Source organism: Sinohyriopsis cumingii, chromosome 8, assembly GCF_028554795.1.
Source record: "Sinohyriopsis cumingii isolate HCF-2022 chromosome 8, ASM2855479v2, whole genome shotgun sequence".
In the NCBI taxonomy this organism is placed as follows: Eukaryota; Metazoa; Mollusca; class Bivalvia; order Unionida; family Unionidae; genus Sinohyriopsis; species Sinohyriopsis cumingii.
Genome location: NC_142968.1, coordinates 89,309,040 through 89,336,463, shown reverse-complemented (window position 1 = coordinate 89,336,463; position 27,424 = coordinate 89,309,040). Strand labels below are relative to the sequence as shown.

Sequence of the window (27,424 nt, the reverse complement as noted above, 5' to 3'; positions counted from 1 at the left end):
TCAATTGTTACATAAACAAATCCTTTGTTCATCTTGACAAACCACCCATACCACGGCATTGCCATATCATAATCCACCCATGCTGATGTCTGGCAATGGTGCTCTACTGTAATGTAACCCAAATAGTCATGCTGACTCGCTATAATCGACCACCTCTGAAGGCAGGAACTGAATGACTACAGTCTACCAGAAAATGGCAAATATGTGAAATATGTGTCCTTTTTGAAAATGGACCAGAAAAAATGGTGAAACTTAAAGAAAACTAATTACCCTTGAAGCATCAATCATTATATATATATATATATATATATATATATATATATATATATATATATATATATATATATATATACACTTCACGAATGGAGAAAAAATAATCTGTCTCTTTTAATGTTTTGAATTATTTGATGTTGACACAGCAATAACAAATGGGCACTTGTTTGATCCTTCAAAGAGCACCTTTAGCACACACAAGAACCATCATCAAATCAAGCCGAAGGTCATTGATCAAAGAAAGTCTGCAAAAAATCTTAAATAAAAGCATTGTTTCATTTTACTTAGTGATTGGAAATCTTTTTTGAGCTGTGACATTTTCCTGTTTGCAACAAAAGAGTTCATGCTTACGATCGCTACCAATGGCGAGATTAAAAAACAAAACAAATCAAAGTTCCTTTATTTTGAAAGAATATATATATGGCCATCAAGGTAAATGAAGGTGTGACATCTCGCAAGCATGTAAAACCTTTTAATTTGTTCACACATTTTCATTTCTCTATGAATAGCTTCATCCCCTTGGTAGCCTCTGCATCAATAGTAGTTGTCTCTCACTGACCAAAATATAGGTCAAATTAAGTACATGTACATGTAGTATATAAACAAGCAAACAGCCATGTGCTACTATGATAATAAATATCAGAGTGAATTATTTGTTGATGGTTGGATATAGATCAAACGAGGACTACCATTTTTAATATATACGTTTTAGTTGTGTTTTTGAACAGGATTTGACTGATACATGAATTTTCTAATATATAACACGGGCTTGTATCATTGTTTACAATTGACCTGTCATATATGTACTATATAATAAGTGCAAGGGAAGACACTTCTCTCTTTTCTTGCAACACCTATTTAAATAAATGCTGTTATTTTAAGCTACATTTCGCATAGCATAATAAATTTGGTACTGATGTTTAGCTTGGGCATTTGACTTTGCATGAATATCCAAAGTTTGGCTTACTATCATACCTTTAAGGAATGCCAGACCATTTTCCCACGCTACTGCTTGACATGGCTGAGATCGCGCTAGCTAGTAAGTCATACTTGGTTCTTTTAACTGTTTCATTTGACAACCTATTCAAACTATTTCCAATTACATTATCATGTATATGGGATTTACTTTGTGTCTGTGGATCCATCTGTTTTACTTGTTCATGATAATACTCTTGATATAGACTCGTTAACATCAAACTTGCACTACATGTGAATTTGTGATAAATATATGTGTGTACCACATAAATAAACAGAGAACTCATCCTTTTATTCTTTTATTTTTATGAAAGCTAGATGTTAATAAGGTAATCCTTCAATCAGTAATATAATAATGTAAACCATAATATTTTGAGTCAACACCATGATCCCCTTACACAACAAATTACTTTATCCACTGCTCTAAAACTTCATATAGAAACTGCTTTACTTCGAGGAAAGCATATTACTATCTTTTAAAACTATAATAAAAATGGCAATAATAATAATAATGTGGACTTATTACAGTGCCTAATCTTTAGAAGCTCAAAGCGCTTTACAGTATTAGATAACACATCAAGAAACAAATACAACGACAAGATTACAAAAACAAACACCATGAAAATACTGAACAAAACAGAGGTGTATGGTTTGGTTATATGCCATGTATTACTTTTATTTATCATATGGAGGCTTCTCTTAGTAGCAAACAGAGATGGAGGATTAGGGACCGATACAGTAAGATGGCATATGATGCAGAGGTGCTCTGATGTATGTGGGACACAAGTGAACACGAGAATATTATCTTCAGGTGTATGAAGGTCATCCCATCCACAACAGCAGTACAGTCTTTTATTTTCACATAAATTAACGTGAAAGCATCAACATCCACTCTCATGCAGTTTATGCCTTAGATTACTATTTTGATTTGTCATGTGATCATCTTAGCATAATCACGCTGTATTTTTAAATGAAAGCTCTGTGTATGCCAACATTTGACTGTCTTAAATGTGATTTTAAGTCTTTTTAGATTCAACACAAACTTAATATAAAATTAAACTGAGAAAAGTAAAGCAAAATAAAATTTAGAAAAATTATGTTCCTTTTAGGGTATCATAGAGAGTCGTGTCCAATACCCTCAAGATCTCATTGGGTTTCACCATAGGGCTGGTCCTCATCTTTCAGAACTAATCAAATACTTAAGAAGCCATTATCCTGCTCTTTAATGGCATGATGGAACCTTTTGCATGTTCTCTGGTCATCATCAAAACAACTTTATGAACCCTTGAATGAGGCTTCATTTGAGAACCTTACCTTGAAGGTGTTTCTTCCTCCTTCTCTCTCTGTTATCTAGGAGGAGTGAAATTCATGCTTTGTCTGTGGAAAATGTTTTGTTATAGTTCCATGGCAATTGCAATTTAGCTTCCATTGTTTGCAAGCCAAGCTTTCTGGCCAGGAATAAGTTACATTTTCTAGCCTCAGTACCTCTGTGGTATGCATCGGATTTTGCTGAGATACATGTTAAAAATAAGCATTGATCACTAATGAAGCTTTACCAGCGAAGGATTATATAACCTAAGTGCCAGGAAAATAAAGACAGTATGAAGAAAGTTAAAAATTTTTATAGTCTTGAATTAAAGAGTATGAACAAAAAGTTTTTATTGTATTTTTATTTTTATGTTAAATAGTGCATATTAAAATAATATTGAACCATAGTTTAATAAGGCAGTAACTAAAAATCACAAAATAATTGGCTAGATTGAATAAAAAATGTGCCTTCTGGGTCACGTGAAGTAAGACTTGTGCAGTATTTAAATTAACTACTTCAACGTCTTTAAATCTAACCATATCCTTAAATAAGAGTTTCAATTTTTGTTTTTATATTTAAAAAAATTTACTTTTATGTGATGGTCTGTTGTCTATTGTCATTATGTCTATTTGCACAAGTTTGTTAATGCTGCTCTGCCTAAACTACTTGGATGATTGCCATGAAACTTGACCTACATTCATCTCATGATCTGGATAGCTCTAGATAAAAATTATCTTATTAATACATGTATATTAATTGGTTCCAGTAGCCTCATTATTTAATTTAATGTTTACTGTTCTAATCTGTTTCAGACATAGAAAATAAATCGGGTTTTTTTTGTAATCCTGTGCAGAAACTCTCCCCACCCACCAGCAATGGAAGCATCTTCTTTCTCCACAAGTGACAAAACTAGGGCTGTGAATCCTTGCAAAAGAAAACGAATTGATTTGTCAGATGATTCCTCATGTAGCCCAGGATCTGATGGAGCTTGTTCTAGTGGGATAACAGTATGTTCCACAATGTCAGCTTCATTGCCAAATGAATCCATCAAACAGTCGTTAGACAACAAAACTATAGTCAGTTCAGAAATGAATTTCAGTTCTGGACATTTAGAAACTAGACCTATACTAGTACATGTCACTGGCAGTGGTGATGGAGATATAGATGAACCAGTTAAGGATAGGTATGCAGTACAGATGCTGGGCTTTGGGGACTATGATATTGAGAGTGGAGAAATAATACAGGATGATGAAGATACTTCTGAGCCAGCCTCAGGCAGAGTTGATGATTTGGGGAGTGGTATTGATAGTCGTGGTGATAGCAGCAAAACTTTTGTAAATGTAAGATCAAATTGTGGTACATTGTCTTTCATGGGACGGGATGTTTCAAGTCCATGTTCTTCTACAACAAATACACACACAGGTAAAAGAGAGTCACATGATTTAGCTGTGGAGTCATCAGTGCTGCTGCCACCACCTAGTACATTTTTGTCAAATTGGCAAGGTGTCTGGAACCAGGAATCAAAGTCTTTGAGACAAAAGTCCCATTTGGGAGTGGTTAAAAAGTTAAATCAAACTGAGGAATCATCAGGAAGTATTGTGGACTCCAGTACTGATGGAATTTCAGCACTTTGTTCTTCGTCCTATGTGATAAAGAGAGAAGATCATCAAACATTTGACCTAAATTTATGTGCAGTGACTGACTGTCTCCTCAAGGGACCTCATATTAACAAGCTTCCTTCCTCTCTGCTCTTGCATATATTCAGTTATTTGTCTATATTTGATGGCCTCCGGAAAGCAAGTCTTGTGTGCAAATATTGGTATAATCTTTGTAGGGATCCATCCTTGTGGCGCTGTCTGAATCTTGGATCTCAAATGAAGGTGACAGATCGTGTCCTGGAACAACTGTCTTCATTCAGTGATAGAGTGATGTATGTGGACTTGACTGACTGTCGTTTCTTGACCAATACTGGAATTAGAGCGTTACTAATTAGATGTAGATACTTGCAGACTCTGAAGGTAATAAGGTGAGTGTAATTGTGTCCCAGATAATTTGAGTCAAGTTAATACTTAGGTCACTGGGTAAATTACATTAGGTATACCATGTTTAGACAAAGAGTGCCCAGATATTGGGATGTTACTGTATTCTTCTAAGTTTTTTTTTCTTTTGTCACAGAAAAAGGACATTCATTCAACAGTCATCAAATTGGCTGTTTTTCAGTGTTATATGCAGATATGCTTTGATTTTCAAAATGATTGTTAAATGTGTGCTTTTCCAATGGCAACCTTAGATATATCTTTGTTCAAAATTCATTGCTGCAGATGAAACTGATTCTCATGAGACTGACCAACAGAAAGTAGGCAGTGGTACTAATTTTGATACAGAAACCAGAACACCAAAGAAAATGAAAGACTTTCGAAATATTCATAAAATTGGACCTTTCTGCAGGATTTATTTAATACATTTTATAGGGATTGACTGCAAAAGTGAATATAGTATGTTTGTTTTTTTCTTTAAGTATGTTGCACTTTACTGTCAGTCTTACCTTATGTGTCACTGTCATTAAGCTTTACCTTTCTGTAATGGAAATACCCTGTCCATACTAGATGCACTAATGCCCTTTTGATGAGAGTTCATAAAAGACTTGCATTGATCCAGTCAGGGTGACATCATTGGCCCATGCGCTATCGCACATTCTTATTCTTTTTGAGACAATCATGAGTTGGCGCATGGAAAAGACTAACAATATCTATATGTAATAAGTACCAGGGCTTGAGATTCATAATTCTTGTTAGGACATTATTCTTTGTCCATATCTGTTGAAAACTTTCTGTTCAGAAAGATAACAGTGATAACTTTTAATTAATGTGCTTTGCACAATGAACCTCCTTAATTTCCTTACCTACTCCTGCGTGAGGGTGGTGAGAATGTGTGTAATTATTCAGGTTGTCAAAAATTATTCATTCATACTTTACACCTAAGTGTTTATAATTTGATGTGGGTTTCCAGTATTACCGGAAATTTATTTTAATTAATGCAGCAGCATGGTTACAACTTATGACCTCTTTATCATTTTTGTAGAGATTCCAATTGCCACCAAATGTTTCAGTAATGTTCAACAGCGTTACTATAACTCAAAACAACGATGTTGAAAGTAATTGTGTTTATTTAACACAATCTGATTGAGTCATGGGTCAGCCACAATTCAAATGAAAAGAGAATGCATCTTGATGGAGTGCTACTCCGTCATTGTGGCATAATCATTATGAACCATGTTTTATATTTGACTTGTGTTCAGTCTTGTGAGTCTGATGCTAGAAGCCTGAAATGGTTATAATATTACATACAACACCCTTACAACAATAGAACATACAACACCCTTACAACAATAGAACATACAACACCCAGCCTAGTTTCGGCAAGTAGCTTGCATGGTTTCCATTTAGATGAAACCTGATGATGGGATACATGTTGATATGTTCTAAATTCTTATTGCAGATAGAGGTCTCTGCGACATGTACTTCATGCTTCAGTTGTTGAATTTCATTTATTAGGTGTGCTGTTTCCGTTTTGATGCTTTGATAGCATGGGTTAAGTATTTTTGTTAATGAGCACATGGATTCATCCATGCTGTATACATCCCAGCCTACACAAATGTCCTATTGGACCAGAGTATTTGGAGTGGAAATAAATCTGTTCATTCATTGGTAAACTATCCATATTAATGACTTTACATTGCATATCATAGTAGGTTACCCTTAGCAGATTAACTGTGTGTATTGTACATGTGAAGGAGTATATCGATTAGCAGAGTTGATAGCATGCTGTATGCTTTTCAAGATGCCTAATCTGTACTGTCTAATTAAGGTAATTACTGATCCATGAACTATGTGTTCCAAGTAAAATGTGGCTTCTTAGAATGGAAAGCGATTTTAATGCACAAGACAATATAAGTTTCAGGGTTATCAGCTCATTGTAGAACCGCTACTTTTATATCATAGAAAATAATTTGTCTTTGATGCCATGTCACAGTAGGTAGTTAGGTACATAGGTGGTTATTTAGGTACATAGGTGGGTAGGTGTATGTATTGTGGGTAGGAGATTTAATGGTATGTCTGCACAATAATGGCAATATAGTGCAGATTGAAATGTGGCATTTTACATTTTAAGAAAATTAAGTTAAATTGTAAAGAGAGAAAATTGCAAAAGAAAACATGAATTAGAAAATGGGCCAATATTTTGTTTTTGTATGCTGTTATTTTCAGCATAATAATTGATGTTTAATATAGCTGCTGGAGGCTTCAAAATTTGTTTTAGAGGTGAGCTTTATAATCATTGATTATACTCTGGTTTTTCATGTGTTGAGTGAAGGTCAAGTTGAAATGCTCGAAAACAAGATCTATTCATGATGAGAGAGGGATTAAAACTATAGTATGCTACCAAATGAATAGCAGTGCAAAATGTCTACAGCTTTCTTTCATGCTGGAAGCTGCAGTGTTTTTTCTTCATTTTAGGTGTTTTGATTTAACAGATGATGCATTTATTGGTTTGGATATCGGGAAGGCAAGTCCACGCATACAGAAACTCCATTTTGATGGGTGTTGTAGGCTTACTGACAAGACAGTCATACAGGTAACACATTTTAAAATCCTACAGTTTTAATGTAGCAATCAAAATTGCAGTAATCCTTTCCAAGCCTGTTTAAGACAAAAATGGAATTGTGCAGTCCTTCAGTTCTCTGCATTTCATTGTGTGCTTAGGCAGGGTTTTGTTAATGAATGTCTGATATATTATTTGCTCAACTTCTTAAGGATTTTGAGAATTCTACCACTTGACAGCTTTGGAACTTCTCTTTTTCTACCTATAACCACCAATAATAAATCTCCGTTTTCTCAGTCATTCTCATCTGTTAACCGTTTCTTTAGTTCAGTGTATTTTATCACTTTTTTGTTCTATTTGATATTTTGTGACTGCATTAGACTTTTAGGATCGTAATACAGACTGCTTAATTATCTCTTGAAATCATTAGCAAAGACATTGTTGTCTCGCTGATCACCACTCTCGTCATTCTGCTATTTATATATAATGAATGTAATGTAAGATATTTTATGAATTTATTAGTCTTTTCTTTTACCTCAATGAAAATGTAACTGTGGTAAAGTCAGAAACTAATGTTTTCTTACTCATAGTAATAAATGGTGTAAAAGTAAAGTGTTGTATAGTAATTAGTACGAACAAGTCAGCAAACTGAGCAAACCACTAGTTCCTGAAAAAAAATATAAATGTCTTAATAAAACAAATACACAATTGAGTTTTAACAAATCTGATGAATCACATTTGAGCTTTTATTAAAATCATATGGAAATTAACTTGAAATATGTACATAATAAAATTTTTGAATTTGCAAAGAAATATTTCAAGTCATCTACGTATGTCTTTTAAATGGAGAGGCTTTGTTGGCAGCCTATGCTGAGCTTGGGGTCAAAAGGCCTAATATAAATAATCTCAAAAAAATGCTTAGTGTCACTTATATCTTTCTGTATTCCCCAAAAATATTACGTGCAGAATTTTGCTATTTTCGGTGTTTTTACCAAATCACTTTCTTCCAGATTACTTTTCATTTGGATGTACATAACTGTTTCATTTACTTTGATCCATGCGCTCACAAGTTACTATTTTTTATTGGTATAACCAATCCTCATTATTATGAAAAAGTACAACATATTTAATTGCATAAGGCACAAAACCAGCACATATTCACACATCTGTCACATGTTAATGAAAGAATAATTATAATAAAGGTCAAAATTCTGAATGTGCAAAAACTAAGATCATCATCGATCTATTTAGTTATTTGTTTTGACTGAACAAAATCATTTATTTTCCATCCATTTGCAAGCTGGTTGTTTTGGCATCCTTTTCACTTATGATTGGCAGATTTGTCCTTTGTTGTCAGACAGCTTTCAAGGCCAGTTAATCGTTTAGACCTTGAAACTGGTTTGGGTAAAGAAGGAATTTTGTCCACGCTGTGCTTGTAATTTGAGGTGTAATTGCCTTCTACTCCATGAAATTAGCATGATTACTGTAACTGAGTAAATGGTACTTATTTGAGGTTAGTTACATCAAAGCAAACTACAACTGATGTTTTTATGGATTAAAATTTGCTTTTGAAGCATTATTTCTGAAACTTTTTTTTCTTATACTATTTTGGAGATATTATTTAAGTTTTGTGCAGTGGCGCCTGTGATTTGAATCAAAGGGGATGTACTTCCTTCATTGCAAGTTAAAATCTTAAATGTACATGTGGTGATACCATTACTTATAGAAATGCTCACTGAAGGCAAAATAAAAACAATTACTAGTGCATTCATACAAAATTCTAATGTAATAATGCATAAAGGAACAATATTAAGCTAGAGTCAGACAGGAGAGGTTACTGTTATAAATGCATACAGCAACCCACTAATGTTGACATAGTCTGATCAAATTAAACATACATCAGAATTTGGTAGAAATAATATGAAAGCAGGAAAATTAAATAAATTTATTTTCTTTTCAAACAAATTATATAAACTATAACATTTCTTTGTAATAATTCATGATGATAGTCCTTCAACAACCACAAAGTCATTTTTTGTTTGTCACTACAATGAATAAAAGACATTTATTGGTTATTAGAAAAATATGGTGGTGTTCCAAGACTTAAATTACATTAAAAAAAATTTTTTTTACATTTCTATGTCATAAAAATTTACTTCAGAAAATGATGAAGGGTGTGCCAAGACTTACAGTGTCCCAAGATTTAGTCATTACTATATATATATATATATATATATATATATATATATATATATATATATATATATATATATATATATAATAATCACTGCTCTCTTCAAGTATTTAAATAACTTTAATATTTTTATTTGCCTATATCTTAAACATGAGCAGGTTTTATTTTATTTTTTTGTTTAAAATAGTAATCATCACCCTTGATGCCCACATTTTGTAAAATGTTATAAAAGGTGGGGAAACATTTTGATGTGCTTTGTTTTTATATCTTAGAATCCTTGAAACTGATGTTCATTCATTACAAAGTATCATAGATCCAAACAATTGTCTCATACTAATGTAAATTAAAAGTAACATATGTTATTACTTGATTTAGTAAGATAAGGGTAAATTGAAACTGCTCAGAGTTATCTAATTTTGTTGCCATTCCAAATGACACAAAACACCAAGCTCCAGAAATTTATCATTTAGCACCTTCAAAAAAAGATGAAAATAAGATTTAAGAAATTTCAGAATCTTGTTTACTATGGTTCTTTGACTAGTGTGCCAGATTTCATAGTCTAATAATCATATCTATTTGTTTATTTTTAGCTTGAACTCGATTTTAATGCACAAATTAAGTTTCAAGATTATGGGGCAGTGTTTTCAAAGAATTCCAGTACTTGGTCACAGCACATAAGCCCGGTTTGTTTAGTCATGTCAAGACATTTTACAGTCCATTTTCTAAATTTCTTTTTTGTAACAGTTTGCAAGAGATTATGGGGCAATATTTTCAAAGAATACCAAGTACTTGGTCACAGCACATAAGCCCGGTTTGTTTTGTCATGTCAAGACATTTTACAGTCCATTTTCTAAATTTCTTTTTTGTAACAGTTTGCAAGAGGCTGTCCTGATATTCAGCTTCTACATTTGAACCAATGCAACAAGATGTCAGATGAAGGAATTATCACACTTGCACAAAACTGTCACAAGTTAAAGCGACTTTTACTTGACCACTGTGAAAGGGTATGAAAAACCATTCTTGTCAGCATTGCATATGAAATATTTCAAAAATTTCCGTCCAGTCAGTTGGCATTTTACCTTGAATAATTTAATGTATGAAATTTAATATAGTACAGCTCACATGATTTTTCATTTCTCCATGCTGGTTGGTTAAAGAGTTTCATTGAGAGAGAGAGAGAGGTGAACACAGTGGGGCACTGACCCCTTATACTTTAAAGATACTGTTTTGTATACATTCTTATTCTTCCAAATCAGATATTATATTATCAGCTAATGTGAAATGAAACTTCAGTATATCATCAAATTTTTTATTATTTTTTTTTTTTAAAGAGAGGGGCGGTGTGCTTATGGCTGCAGAAGACATCTTCATGTTACATGCATCCCCCTGCAAAATATATAAAGATTGCATTATATTTCAGGGGGAAGTTTCATATGCAACTGCTATTCTAAAAAAAAGTTAAAAAATTGTTGTTTTCACAAGCATTCTGGCAGACATGTCAACACTGAAGTCCTATTGTACATGAAGATATTCTTGGTTACATGTATATTAATATATTAAAATGGTTATCTTTTTAAACATGCTTAATTTATAGCATGGAGTGAGGGAGTAAGTTGTGAGCAGTCACTGAAACATAAAAGAAATGCAGATTTTAATATCGACAGTGAACCACAGTACAGTATTTTTTATAGCTAAATATTTTATTATAAATAAGTAATAAAAGTAAATAAAACCAGATTTATTGACTTAACACTAGAGAGAAAGAGAGAGATTTTGAACCTTGAATTCTAGTAGGCTTGACTTTATAATTTACCCCAAAGCAAGAAAATAGGAATGAGCAAATTGTAATTGATGGTACAATATGTATTTTTGTTATAAAATAAAATCTTAAAATCTCTGATGCAATTTAAATATCACTGAGAGGGAGGGGAGAATTAATATTGGAATTATGATAATTTTTTCTCATTTCAGCAATAATTTAAATCAGTTTCTTTGTGGATAATCAACAAACTTCTTTTAATTGCTGGGTTATAAAATGAGGTTGTTAAATACAATGATACAAGTCAAATAACTTCATGAAATGTAGATAATACTCTCCTGATCCAAAATTGTCATATCCGTTTGATGTTTATTGCTGTAAACATTGTATAACTGTCTTGACAATTGCCACTGCTTTGATTTCAGTACAGTATTGTCTGAAGTCATGTCTCTTTATGGGACAGACTATTCGGTTTTTTAATGGGGAGAAAGGGGAGTGGTTTGGGTGTGGAGAAAAATTGGATTCTTTTTCGAAAGCTTGGAAACAGTTGTCTTGCACTGATTGGTGGGATAAAGAACTTTTGTCTAAAAAAGAATTTGTACTTGAAATAAAAGGAATAAAATACCCAGGCTGGAAAGGAAATCCCTGTCCCTGCAGCATCACCGCCTCTCCTTTGCTGTCCAATACCACCACCAGGGACCAAAGTTAAATAGTATCTCGTACTCATCTAGCTGGCACAAAGTTGTATATATTGAACCTTGGTGAACAGGTGCTGTTATTGACAGTGTGTACCACCATTACTGCATTTTAAGACTACACATATGGTTCACATTTCAGTGTAAATTTAGTGTTTTCTGTTCTTTTCTTTAGTTTAGATATCATTAGTTGTCACTTGGAATTGAATTGTCTGTATCACAAAGGATCACTTTTCCTTTGTCACTGTAGGGTAAATTACAGCTATTCAAGGGAACCTGATAAGTGTGCTTCTGGTCAAGTCAATTCATAACTTTGTTAAGGTTTCTTTGAATAAAGTAAAAACATAAATTTCCTAGAAATGTTAAACTTTCAACTGATCATGGTGCAAACTTCTTGGGCTACATTGTTTACACTCAGTTGGGAATGCACATTAATTTTATAAATCAGCAATAACTTCAAAAAGAAGTATTATTACATAGAAGTTGGTCAGCTTTTCTACCCACACATGTATTGAATATAAAACTCTTTTGAAATTATTTTTTTTAATTGTCAAATATATAAATGATACATAGATAGTTGATTCTTCAAATGATATCTGATTATTAAACACTCATGATGTCTCAGTCTTTTCATTAGTCGACATGCAGTTGGCTGTTTGGACATCAATCACTAATTGATTGTTAAACACTCATGATGTCTCAGTCTTTTCATTAGTCGACATGCAGTTGGCTGTTTGGACATCAATCACTAATGTCACTCAGCTCCCTCCACAGTTAGTTGCCAAGGGCATGCCTTCTTGGGTATGATGGTGATTTGTTGGTATTTACCTCTTGTCCACAGAGTGAGTATGGAGGATATTAATGGTAAAAAAATAGAATCGCTTGAGCTGTACTGTATGCAGATCTTACAGCTAATTTAGTAAGAGAGATAAATAGAAAGTAATATAGCTAATCTTGATTTTATATCTATCATATTTCCAGACAATGTTGGTGGGGTCTTGGGGTCTCAGAGAATGTGTTTTGAAGTCCCAAATTGGGTCAGTGTGCATGACCTAAAAACATGATATCCATGATTAAATTATCTTTTCACATAAGCGTATATAACATTTTCTTCAAAGATTGTGTCAACGTGATGTCCAGTATGACCACAACAGCAGCCATCTTACAAATATTGTTTTCATTACTTCTTCTGAATGGATTGTCATATCAACATGTGGTTTTTAATGAAAGACTTCTGTGATATTTAGTTGGTTGTAAATGGAAATGGTGCCAATCCAACTTCCAATATCGCTGCCACAATGGCCATCTTAAAAATCTTGTTATCGCTACTTCTCCTAGAAGGTTGGTCATATCAGCATTGTGCTTTGACCAAAAGACTTCTTATGGTGTGTGGTTTGTACTAAATTGGAATTGTGTGAATCTGTTATTAAATATAGCCACCATGGCATTGATCTTGAAAGGCTTGTTATTATTGTACCTCTAAAACGGAAAGTCATATCAACATGGGGTTTCCACCAGAAGATTCTCTATGGTGCCTTGTTGATCCTTAATGAAACTGGTGCAAGTTGGCTTCCAGTATATCCACTACAGCAGTTACTTTTAAAATCTTCTTTTCACTGGGTCAGAAAAGGTTACAGCATTGCAGTTAAAATGAAGAAATGTCTTATCTTGAAATCCTGGATATTCTTTTCAGTCAGTAGAGCATCAGTCCCTCTGATGGACTCTTGTCTTGAAATGCCTCTTACTGTTCACAGTCCCTTTGATGGACTTTTGTCTTGAAATGCCTCTTACTGTTCACAGTCCCTTTGATGGACTCTTGTCTTGAAAGGCCTCTTACTTTTCACAGTCCCTTTGATGGACTCTTGTCTTGAAATGCCTCTTACTGTTCAGAATTCTTTGGTGTACATTTTGTTTTGTTGGTAGGTGGGTGGTTTTTTGTGTGTGATATACCATCCATCCATAATTCAGACTTTGTTTCCGTAGCAAAACGTTAAATTAGACTGAATCTACATGTGCATTTTGCTATTAATATGTTAGATTATTTTACCCTTCTTTCTGTACATCCATCCGTCATGCACACTTTTTTTTTCCCATAGTAAAACTCCAGAATTGTTGAAAATTCTGTGCTTATGAAACATAGAAACATTACACACAACAGTTTCATGGTCAAAATGTACCTTTTGCTTTTTGGAATTCTAATGTGAAAATGATGCATGGACAAATGTGTTGACTTCTACTTTGGTTGTTACTCCTCCACAGGTCACCAGTAGCAAAAGGATCAGGGTATATTTCAGCCAGATTGAACAAGGGCACACATAATATGCATATCACTTTCCTGTATGTGTTGTAATTATGAACTTCCTATCTTTGAAATCTTCAGCAAACCATCTGTCTCCTTACAAACATTTTGTGGGGGTGGGAGATACAGATAGTTTCATCTTGTTATTGTTGTGGCAATGCTGTACTTTAGTTCCATGTACTTCTAAATGAAAGTTCTTACTCCTGTTCAGGAATTATGGACCTTTATTTCTTGGTAAGGAGCAAAAGAACTGATTAGTCTGTACAACAGGGTTCCTGCACATTCCTTATTTTTAAGGAGGGTCTGGAATCCAAATGGAATTTGATTTCAATGAAAATATAATGGAATCCTCCTTGAAAATTATATTTTGTCATAAAATATGCTGGAATCTGTTATTGAACTAAAAGTTTTGTTGAGAAAATACATTATTTTCCACTGCAACTATGCTGTGAATGATTTTGCAATGATAGTTGAGTCTGATAACTAAGAGATTTTTGCATGCATGCCTTCAACTGAAGTATGTGTCTTTAATCAAAGTATCAGACTTTAAAAATGACTCCTGAAGTTTGTCATTTTCTTCTATAAATCTCCTGGAAATTGAAAACCATTTTGGTGCAGGAACCCTGCTACCAGTTCCAATTAGCCTTTTTATGTTTCTGTTTCTAATGTTGGTCAGATGTTCTGAAATGTTTTATAAATTTAGCATTTTTCTTGCAGGTTACAGATGATACTACCAGGGCACTAGCACAGAATTGTCCTGACTTGGAATATCTCAATTTGATGTCCTGTGGTCTGTCGGATGAGGGAGTATTACAGCTTACTAAGGTACATAGCTTTCCTGTTATACCCACATTTGTCTGTTCACTGATTAAATATGTTGCCCATCCATGGTTAATAGTTTCCTGTGTCCTTCAGTTTCAATTTCTCAAAGGGTACCCCATGGCAAAGTCTTAGTCATTCAGAGCGGTAAATTAAACTCGTGAAACCATCTACCAACCATAAAATAATGTCCCAAAGATTGGGGTCTTTTTTTTGTCAAAATAAATGTAAAGAAAATGATGCAATATTATGCTTGATTGCCTGCATTATCGGACATGGAAAACTGTAAATATGAAAGGCAAGAGAATCAAAATTCTTGGTCATTTAAAGATTGGGCTTTCAATTTCTTAGTAGGCAGATGAACAGATGTAATTAGGAAAACAATGTTGTTGTTTCCTTTAGTTTACCAGATCATTAACCAAGTTGTGCTTAACCCTTTACTTCACAGAGCAAAGTTACCCAGTGCAGCATGCTATAAATAGAACACCTGTTATATTATTGACTAAATACGCATAGGCCTGCCTGTTAACTGTTAAACTATGTAGTGTATGTTACGTTTAACAGCATTTTTACATTTTTGTACACGTCTATTATGTGTGGAAAAATTTAAGAGTAAAATATGATTGTTATAACTGTGTAATTTGTTTCATGGAAGAATTTTTTATGTGTTTCAAAATCTTGAGAGAACTCGTTCACCATCAAGTCAGTGTGACCATGTGACCAACCATAGCTGCCATTTTTTTGTCTGCGTCTACATCACTAAGTCATCTAAATTTGATAATTTATAAAAACTAATTGCTGCCTACATCAATATCAGAGCCTTTACCTAAGTTATTGAATCTTTCATAGTTGTGATTCTAATCGTGAAAACTTCGTAAGTACTGAATGAAATCTGTGACCTCCATTTTGGAGAGTGGAGATTATGAACTAGTTACTTTAAATAGCAGATATCGACCAGAGCATAAACAGTGACCACGTGAACTGATGTAATTGTCATTCGCAGAAATGAATGTAGTTTTTAATAGGGGTTTTTCCCCAGAGGTGGCACTATGAAAACTGGCTTAAAATGGCTGATGTTTACAGCAGATGTCAAAAGGCACTTCCATGCGAATGGAGTAGATGCGTCAAAAGGCGCTTGCATGAGGTAAAGGGTTATGGTATGGGTCTCTCATCAGTCATGCATTGTCTGTTTACAGTTACTATTAAATTATTATTATGTGTCAAATTATTATCATAACAAGGGGCCGAGTGGTCTAGAGCGCTCACCATTCCAGATCACTGCCATCTCACCTCTGTCTGCATGGGTTCGAGTGCAAGGCTCGGCTAGCGTGGGTATGTGGGAAAGCCTGCCAGTAGCTTCTCGTGGGCTGGTGGTTCTTCCCTGCATTATCCAGGGTTCTTCCACCATTTATACTGACCACCATGTATAGCCGGTCTTGTGCTGAAAAATGGCGTTAAACCCTAGAACAACAACAGCAATTATTATAACTGTTACTTACAGCTTATACTTAAAAAAACTTTGAACACAATTTGACCAAATTTGAAAGGAAGCATCTTGGGATGAAGCTGTTTTAAATTTATTCAAAATAAGGCCAATCAGCAATCATATATGGCCACTGTTATTAAAAATTGAAAAACCTTTAAGTTATGTCTCAAAAACTGCTCGGCAGAATTAGATCAAGTTGAATGGAAAGCTTCTAGAAATTTATGTGTTTCTTTTAAATTTATAAAATGATGCTGATCCACCATCAGATATGGCCACTACTACATTAAAGATGACCTTAAAAATGACTTTTTAAAATTGCTTATTAGATTTTGACCATATTGTACATAATGCATCCTGGCATAGATGGCTTTCAATTTTAATATCATAAGATTCCAATCCTCTGTCAAATATGACATATATATATATACCACATACATTAAAAATAACATGGTCTTAAAGTGTTTGTAAAAAGCAGTTTGATATACCAATACTGTTGTGATCCACCCATGGAACAATAATATGCATATATAAACATTCTCGCAACCGTATGTTGTTGATTCTAGATGAGAGATGAATTTCCACACATTAATCATTAGTGACAATTGAAAATAACAATAATATTTATTAATAATCCTTGTTTTCTAAATGAATTTAATATGGTACACAATTTCGTTGCAATCATTTTTGCTTTCTGTTCCCCCTACCCTCTCAAGCTTAATGGGAAAAATACTACACAGAAATCTGGAGTGTTGTTGTTGTGGTAGGGTTTCACACCATTTTTCAGCACAAGATAGGCTATACATGGTGGCCAGTATAAATGGTGAAGGAAAAGAACACGGGGGAAAACCCCGAAAAGAACCTCTGACCCATGAGAAGCTGCTGGCAAGCTTTCTTACATACCCACATTGGCCAAACCTGAGACTTAAACCCACACAAACAGAGGTGAGATGGCAATGATCCATAATGGTGAGTGCTATAGACACTCGGGGGCCCCCAGAATCTGGAGTGAGAGAGAAAAAGAGTTTGGGATGGATGAAGACCTTGAAATTGAACTTTCACCAAGCAACCTACAAGGATATGGTTGGTCATAACGTTATGTGTGGACGTTTCTTGGGATTTATCAACAGTGTTTATATAATCAATTATGCAAAGTTGCAAACCCTGTCGACATTATATAGTGAATTTCTCGGTTACTTGTTACACATAGCGTAATGCATTTAATATGTTATTTCTTAAACCTATTATAATGTTCTAAAAATTGATTATTATTAAATAAATATGAAAATGTCCAAAGACCGCTCTTTCTCTCACTCTCACTCTGCACCATTGTATCAAGATACAGGTGAAAATTTTTGAAAAGACAAGCATAGGTGGTTTTTGCTTGTGTCATCCCATGATGTCTCTGGACTTATGAATGATGGTAAACATTAAGTCAAATCAACCAAAGGATGAGAAAGAGAGTTTTATGGTTGGTAGTACTGTCCTTTGTTATGTGTTTAGGCTCTTAGAAAAAGTAACAAGAAAAAAGTGAGGACAAAAAGCTTTATAAAATTTAACAAATAATTTACTCCCTAAAAAACAAGGTAAAAAGAACTTATGGTTTTACAAATCAAATCCAAAAATAATCCAAGAATTAAAAAAATAGAAGTCCTAGTAATAAAAGGCCCTAATGAAACTGAGTTCGAATCCTGATGAAATCCAAAATGGAAGGCAATGATGTATGCTGTGGTCAGCATTGTACTGATGTGTCAACAGTTCTTTGTTGAATCACAGAAAATAATAATATTCCAGTTTGAATTCTATATAAATTTTGATAACTGTCTTTGTCCAAGAATTAATTTAGAGCACAAGTATTTCCAGGGAAAAATAATCTCTTGGAATCCAAATAATTTGAAGAAAAGCAAAATAAATAAAAAATAAAATAATTAGCCCAAAAACTGGTCACAACATAAAACACTAACTTCTCAAGTGTTAAGGCACTAATAATTATTATTTCTTAAAACAACAGTAATAAATCGCCCAGATGTAGGAAAAACCAGAGTTTGCATCAATTGCTAGATGTTATTTGTCATGTACTCCAAGTATAGCCTTGATTTCACATTATGAATCTTATTCTGAGAATATTTTTAAAAAAAGTTTACCACTACTCTTACTGGTTCTGAATCAAGATCAGGAACTAGGTCAGCATTAGATACAAAGTTTCTATTATCAGTTGTTTACTATTTAAAAAAAGGACATTTATTTTCAATATTGTGGAATGCAGTGCAAGGATCATAGCAATGAGGTAACCAGATTATTTACAGATTCAAATTCAAACAAGAGTCCTTTTATATAAAAAAAACAGAACATTTAGTTCAGGAAACAACCTTCAGCGTCAAACTTTTTAAAAAAAAATTATTGATGCCATGATTTCATTACAATTATTAATGAAACTTCTTGACCATGAGGAAATCTTCAAGTGTCAGTTAAGGAAGTACAAGTTAACTACAAACTCAGAAACAAACTTCTCATTAATAAAACGTGTCTGTCTGTGAACCAGGCTTTTATTTAATAAAGTATTCATTTCACTTGGTTGTCTTTCTATCTTTGATCACATTTGTTAATGAGTATGCTAATTTGAGGTGTAATTTAAATATATTACAATGACAAAAGAATAATAATTGTCCGATTGATCACTTGAAATGAGTTGATCTTATGCAGGTTGGATTTGCATGAATTTTAACTTTTCATTTAATCCACTCCCTTTGCTTTGTACAAAAGATATAATGACTGAGTTATTGAGGGAGCGGTGTACTTACAGGCTGTGGGTTTGCAGGTTTCAAGACATGTCACTTTCAAAACCCATGGGGAAAGATCTTGCAAGTTGTATATGGTCCCCACAATTTCTTTACCTAATAAGTGATTTCTTAATTTTGTGTTTTTTAATTAGGTTGATCATTTCACAGTCTATTTTGCCTCTTGTACCCTACTGTCAAAGAAACATAGTTTACTCTGAAATTGCTTTCTGTCAAATACCTTACCCAATCTCATTAAAATTAGGAATTACTTCTGCTACCTCCAGAATCCAGTGCTGGATTCTGGAGATAGTAGAAGTAATTCCAGGTGTTAATCTGATTGGGTAAGTATTTTTGGAGAAATTTAATTTTTACTCAGAAATTTCTTTTTTCACACATCTTACTGTTCCTCACATCTACCTTTTTCAATGATTTGGCAAGTTAATGTTCATGCATTTTAAATGTGATCATGCTCTACGCTGTGAATGTCTTTTCAAATTTTATTACGAAATTTCACTTACTAAGGATGATTTTTTTAGTATGATGTTGATATTTGCCCCAAAAAAATGACAAAGTCCTTACGGCAAGCAATGCCAGTTAAATATTTACAGTTTGAACAATCATACTGGTTTTGCTGCAATTTTGATCTCTCGTTTTTATCTTTAAACTTTCTTCCTTTTCCTTTTAATTTCCTCGAACACTGCTGAAAACTTTGCAAATACCTGTCATGCTTGCTGTTAAAAATATATTTATTGTTGGTGTTGATAGATGACTGCATGTAATAATCACCGATTGCAACTAATAGAAATTACCACATTTGTAATCCAATCCATATTGTCTGGTACCTTCATTTGAAATCAGTTTTTACACTTAATGTAAAATTGCAGGAACAAGTTGCTAAGTTTGAAACACTTCTGATCTAAACATAGGGAATGATGGAGTATTCTTGGTGTATGAGATGCTTATGTAAATCTAATATATGTTAAATGAACTAAAATGAATAAGTTTTAATACTGGATTCTTACACATCTGGTTGATAGAGACTTGTACCAGATGGGTATGTTTGTATACTAAGTTGGTTGAGAGAGCCGCTGAATAAAAATAATTTGCATAAAATTGTACTTTTCCAGTTGGGCAAATATCTTGAAAAAGTCACTTGCCTTCCCAACCTGTCATATGGATGAGCGGAATTTTTTAGTCTGATAATTTTTAGTGTCATTACTCCCAAACAATCCTGATAAAATTGATAGTCAATTTAGACAGTGAGACTTGAACCTGCAACTTTCTGGTGATGTATCCAACACCTTAAAAACTATTGAGCCACTGTAACTCCTTTGGGTCCAGTTGTCATTGGTTTCCAAGTTATTCTTGGGGGTGGGGGGCGGTAACAGGCAAATCCAGGAATCATTGCATTGATCAGTTTCCCTTGAACTGCCAAGTGAGTGTAAAGGCTTTAAAAGCGGGCTATAAACAGTTTCTAACTAGGGCCAGGTTTCCAGGTGGCTTGTCCTGATATGTTGAGATAAATAACACCAATATTAATAGATTATATAGCATCTATGTATCATCACAAGTTGACATATGTATAACTATCCAGACAAGCAAAATCAGGCTCACTTGTTACATTTTCGAACTCAAGCTAACTCCGTGCTCTTTTTCAGCTGAAGAAACTGACAGTGCTAGACTTGTCTAATATTGCAAAAATAACACCCCGCTCAGTGGTGAAGGTTGCTCAGTACTGCACCCAGCTGGAATGCCTCAATATCTCATTGAATCAGGTGATGGATGATGCCTGCATGACGGACATTGCACAGTATGGCAGCAATTTGAGGCGACTCTATTGCGTATCCTGCCATATCACTGATGAGGGTAAGCTGTTGTCTCAAATGAGGCACGGATTCTAAATTGTCAAAAATAATTAACACTACAAGATTCATTAAGTTCAAGAAAAGAAAACTGAAGTCCTTGCAGCAGTTTCCTTTATCCAAGTTTTATTCAGAAAAAATTACCATTCCCATTAAAATTGTATTGTATAGGCATCATCATATTCCAGAATTACTGTAGTTTTGCAAAATGAGGTTACTGTGGTATTTGTTTATGACCAATTTAATCTTGCACATACTGGAGCTGGGACCTCACAGGTGTACAGAGAGTGTGCTGTCCAGGCTTTTTTTTTCTGTTCTCTGAAATTAATTTAGCAACATCATTTTGGTCAGTGTTTTGTCTATTTTCATTTTCTTCTTAAAGTCTTCCTTGCATATTTTGTCAATAGTTTTTCTTTTTATGAATGCATGTTTCATGCTATGGTTGTCTCATATTAATTCTCAGTTTAAAGAATGAAAAGGCAACTAATAACTAATCATGACTACTGAAAGATTAAAATAGCTTGTATAGGGTAAGTATCATTTTGTATCGATTCCTCCCCTCTTTTATCAATATGGGTATTGATATGGAAAAAGTATGGATACATTGATACATCTTTAATCAAAGTTATGGTTAAGTAGGTTAATTTAAGGTAGTTTAATTAGATTACACACACAATAACGTTTATAACAGTGTTCGATTGATCAAATGAAATGAGTTACCCGACATGTGACCAGAGGTGGTGGTTCTTAAGCATATAGGATTTGTATGCCTTTTAAATTTTTTGTTTATTCCACTTATTCCACCTCCTTTATTGATTCAAAAGATGTAATTAACATGATAATAGAAAAGGAGGTCCGCTTTTTATTTAGTGCAACAATACAACAAATGTTTCTACTAGTCCAATATCAAAACAAGGTCTGCACTTAATTAGGTTCTCAGAGAAATGCTGTTACGGTAGATTGACACATTTTACGTTTAATTACAACAGGACATATTGCATTTTTGATCATTACACTTGAAAGGAACTAAAGGATGGAACTAGAATACAAATTAGAGTCACCCTCTATAAGTTAAAGCATTATTATTATTATTATTATTGTTAAATTTCAATTGATTCAACAAATTACTTAATTGGTATTTATTTATCAAAGTAGTGCCTCCACTAGGCGTAAGTGACATTTTCATTGATAACAATTTCCTTGAGTTTCATTAATTACGGTGTACTATGAATGTCGTTTAGAAAAAAAAATATAAAAATTTTATGACTTCTTTTTAAAGTTGATATTTCATAATGTTGATTAAAATTTCCATGTCCTATCTACCGTTTTCGATGATAAAACAAGTGATATATCAGTTTCTATTACCAATTTTAATTATGATTTTCTTCAAGTTCAACAAATGGGAATACATTGTTTGGTATTTTCTGGTTTAAAAAATGGGATCCATGCCTGACCCCACTCTATAAGCTGGTTTTTGAGTTATCAGGGCACTAGTTATCGAGGGAGTGGTGTACAATGGGAAACTAGCTGCCTGACTTTTGAAGCAAGCAGAGGACCTTTAAGCATCATTGTTGCTGTATTAAACCAGAATATTCGTAAACTCTTTTTCTAAATTGAAATTTATGTTAGTTTATGTAGCCCCTATAAGCAGGTAAGTATTATCAAATAAAGAAATTTTACCTGATGAAAATTAGTTTTTCTTGAAATGTTGGCTTGCTTACAGAATTTTCATCATTGTTATTGACCGATACGTCAGTGTTAACTTTTCTGCATTTAGCTTTATTCTGACCTTGATGTATGTACAGCCTTGAAACTTGATGTGTGTATTCACTTTAAAAGGTCCTACATACCACAGACCTATTTTCACACTAGAGTTGTTAGATTAAAATTTATTTCATCATGATGCAGTTGATAGTATGATTGCCCAAACAAAACTCTGCATATTCAAATGAAATTTCTTAGAAAATTTACATCTTTATGTAGATGACCTTATTTGATTTTAGGCAATTACAACAATTCTTTCAGTTTTTATACACATTTTTTGAGCTTTGACAAAAACCTTATTATGACTAAGTAAACACCACTCATAGACAACACATTTATGTACAATAGTAGCATGTTTTTTATCCTTACATGTTTTTTTAAAAATATTTTGACACAGACCAGAGTAGTCAACTCCAGACACAAACTTCCTGACCTCTTTTGAATAGTCCAACAACTGTAAAAGTGATTCGAGAAATTAGGGGTCCTTTGGCCAACAGTATTGATCAGCAGGCCAAATAATAATGTTTGTTTCACCAGGCCAACTTAGAACATTACTTCCTATTTCCTTAAAGTATTGTGTATCACACCTTATATTCTATTTTCTGACCTTTTTCTTTTCTCTTTGCTGTTTATAGGTCTAAAGAACTTAGCCAAATATCGGCCCAATTTGGAAGCCCTTGATATAGCATGGTGTCAGCTTGTGACCATAGAAGGAGTGAAAGCATTGTCTGAGGCTTGCCCTAAACTTTCCTATCTTGGCCTTATTAAATGTGATAATGTTCGAAATGAATCCATGGAGGAATTAGTTGTGCTGTTTCCCCATATCAAGTACTCTACATTTATGCTAGAATCAAGACGTCTAATAGACAGAGCAAGGAGAGAGGGATTTCAGTTCACATCTTCCTAGCTAATTGCATCTTGCTTGAATTACCTATTGGATCAAAATCGGTATCAGAGTATAGAATGTTAAAATGTATATCAGCATATTGTGTGTACTTTGTAAACTTTCCCACTGTGATGTTGAAGAGTACATGTGAAGGAAACACTTGAGAAAATAATTGAAAACACGATTTCACAAAATTAAGTTACAATTTAGGATTTTATTGTTGAAGTTATTACATTTGCATATTTAAGAGAATTCCTCAGTTTTCCATTGTTTGTATCTTAATCATCATTTGTAAAGAAGAGAATAAAAAGAGATCAAAGTCAAATTATTTTCTTGCTAAATAAAAACGAGATTGTGGAGGAAAAGGTTTTCATGTTTTTCCTTCTCAATTTAAGTCAAAACTCCAACCAACATAAATCATCTGAGACCAATTGATCTCGTACTTAATTATCCACTTTCCTTACAGTAATCCCCCTCTTAGAATGTCACCCCTTATGCAGCAGGAAAGTGGCATTATAAGATGGGTGGCTTTTCTAGCTTTATTTTAAAAATATTTGAGTAATGATAAAATGTGGTGAAAACCATCAAATAAAATCAGGCTACAAACTTGTGACTATCATTGTGCATCTATTCCATGTTCAAACTATTGTAGAATTTGTAACTGAAAATGCTTATTCCAATCTTTCTGATGTCAGATTTCTTAGCAGTAATCAAAGGTCTCTTTTCATTTAGTCAAATTGCTTTCACTTTTTCTTTTAAATTGACAATGTCTCATAACATTTTGCTCTTTTATTTTTGTAACAACTTCTCTCTATGGCAATTTGTATCTATTACCCGAAATGCGCATTGTTGATGAGGGATTGAGCTAGTTGCATGATGTCTGGAACCCTTTAAAATACACTGCATAACCTACAAGAGAGAAACCACAAAGACTTAAGCTGAAACAATATAACTTAACCATTACACTAAGCAGGCTTATGTAGTAATGTAAGAACATGACCTATGTAAACTCTCCCCCAGATTTTATGTCATGTTTATTTTACATATTTTACTACTTTACTGTATCCTGGTGCAATTCTTTATACGGCAAAAGGAACAATTAATATGCACAGTCTTTTAGCTGAAGTCATCCAAGATCATTATGATATGAACACTTGTACCAAGTTTATTATTTTGTTATTGTTTATTATTAATATGTGCTGATCTCACTTCTTATTGATCCTAGTACCTTCACTTGAAATCAGTTTTTACACTTAATGCAAAATTGCAGGAACAAGTATTATTAAAAACAAGCTTAATGTGGAGTGAAATCCAATAGGAATTAAGTTGCCTAATTGTTAACATGCTCAGCTAGTCAGATGCATGAATGTCTTCTTATTATACATATGCCTTGCTCCTTATTTAACAAGTACGGTCAAAATCTGTCCAGAAATACAGTTGCTAGGTTGTTAAGATGTTCTGCCAATTAGATTCAAGGTCAAGTAATTAATATGCAAGAATTGTACTTGGTTTAAAATGAAAATGTTACCCAGCTGATGTTCATTTTACTTGCTATGTCAGCCCTCTTGAAAATCTTGTTAAATGAACAGAAAGTTGTTTTGGGATTTTCACATGAGCATCTCTTATGATGTCCAGTTCATTCTAATTGAAAATGGTGCCAATCAGATGTCTTGAAAATTTTCATATTGCTACTCCAGAATTGATGTTTATACTGACATTGGGTTGGTATCTAGTTGGTCATAAATATAAAAAATGGTGCAAATTTATTTACAGCATGGCCACCACATTAGCCATCATGAATCTTGTTATTGCTACCCCTGGATAAGTCATGGGGACTTTTCACCAGAAGACTTTATTTGATACCTAATTGGTCCTGAATGAAAAAGGCACTGATTGCACATGCAAATGGCTGTGACTAATGCAATCTTGAAAATCTTGTTATTGCAACTCCTCTTAAATCGATTGTCATCTTAATGGGGGAGATGTTTAATACAAGATTTATGACAATCTAATTACTCCTAAAGGATAATGGTACAGATCATCGTCTGATGTGGCCACCACTACTGCCATATTGACAATCTTCTTCTTGATTCTCCTTCTCAACAGACAGTCATATCATCATGGGGTTTTCACTAAAAGACTTCTTATGATGTCCTGTTGGTCTAAAATAAAACTGGTGCAAATCTATTCTCCAGTATGGCTACCGCACTGGCCATTTGGAAAATCTTATTGTCACTACTTCTCCTACATTGCTGGTTATATCAACAGTGTGCTTCACCAGATTTCTTTTAATGTCTTGTTGGTCCTAAATTAAAAAGGTGCTGATCTTTATGTCCAATATAACCACCATGGTGCCATAGGGAATATTAGAAAGTGTAGTGACAGGAATGGATAAAAGGAGAAAGAGGTTGAACAGAATAAAAGAGAAGAAAAAATCTTTAAGAGGGAGAGTAGTATTTCTCAAAAGAGGCTAGCAATGTCCTAAAAAGCCAGTGTGGACTTCATTTCTACAACAAGCGAATAAACAAAAACAAAGAAAAAGCTAACTGCTTGTGTTTAAAACAACTTGATGGCAGTTGCACAATGCCTTCCACAAGAGTGTGTTGTATAGTAGAGTGGTATACATATGCCCATGTGTCTACTGAATTATAATGGATGGATAACAGTGCCACTGTATAGGCATGCCTCGTCATTGAATAAAATGTACTCAGTAGATTCAAAATGTAATGAAGTATGAAATGCATGCCTTAAATTGATCAGACTTGATGCTTAAAGCAACAATGAGCCTAATTCTTTATAATCAGTAGATTATATGTTCCAAAATGTTATGACACCATGGTCGTAAACTAGCAGAAAGAAGCAAACATAAAATATTCAGTAAAATTCAACAATTAGTTTTTTTCCCTAGAATACAAAGTGAAAAGTCAAAAGACCCAGTATTGTGAATTAAATCACAAATAATCCTAAATGTTCAAAAGTATATAATGTTCTGAATGAATTCCAATAGTCTTGAATGCCCTGTTGTATTACAATGGTATAATCCAAAAAAAATGAGTCTACAATAATTCCAAATAAATTTTTAGTAATTCCAATGAATAATTCAGTGATTTCTCTCAAATTATATTTGAGCACAACACAATAGTAAATGATTTTACAGATTGAACATAAAACAGGAATGAAGACATCATTTATAAAACTTATATATACTATTTCTATTTACCTAAGGCACAATAAACATACTGAAGGAAAAATCCTGGCCTTGATGTTGTTGTTTTTGTTGTAGGGTTTAACACCATTTTCAGCACATGATAGGCTATAGATGGCGGCCAGTATTAATGGTGGAGGAAGAACCCAGGAAATCCCCGGAAAGAACCACCGACCCTCGAGAAGCTACTGGCAAGCTTTCTCACACACCCACATTGGCCAAATCCAAGACTCACTCCCACGCAGACAGAGGTGAGATGGTAGTGATCCGTAACAGAGAGCGCTTTAGACCACTCGGAGGCCCCCCGGCCTTGAACTCAAAGTAAACATCTTTTTAAAAATGACAAAGTCAGTGGGACAAAACTCAATCCTCAATTGCAGACAAAGGCCAAGCACGCAATATAAATTAAATATACATAACCTCTATTCTCATGAAGAAAAGAAAATATAAAATAAAGCTTTCTTTTATTTATTGTTCAAATATACATAATGGTATTATAATAATTAAAGTTAAATAGGAAGA

The 27,424-nt window shown here is 33.6% G+C and overlaps 1 protein-coding gene across 7 annotated transcripts in view; it reads left to right on the top strand.

The window, feature by feature from the left end:
- The window catches only part of LOC149794110 (F-box/LRR-repeat protein 17-like), a 32,177-nt gene extending 8,115 nt beyond the window's left edge, over positions 1-24,062 (top strand). For all 7 annotated transcript variants that reach the window (XM_089968088.1, XM_089968081.1, XM_089968084.1 and 4 more), the window contains 6 exons: positions 3,370-4,583; positions 7,072-7,189; positions 10,223-10,354; positions 14,821-14,928; positions 20,844-21,051; positions 23,447-24,062. In XM_089968088.1, the coding sequence (XP_089824214.1) occupies positions 3,433-4,583; positions 7,072-7,189; positions 10,223-10,354; positions 14,821-14,928; positions 20,844-21,051; positions 23,447-23,718 (1,989 nt within the window). In that variant the 5' untranslated portion in view covers positions 3,370-3,432 and the 3' untranslated portion in view covers positions 23,719-24,062. The remainder of the gene's footprint in view (positions 1-3,369; positions 4,584-7,071; positions 7,190-10,222; positions 10,355-14,820; positions 14,929-20,843; positions 21,052-23,446) is intronic.
- Positions 24,063-27,424: the final 3,362 nt, after the last annotated feature.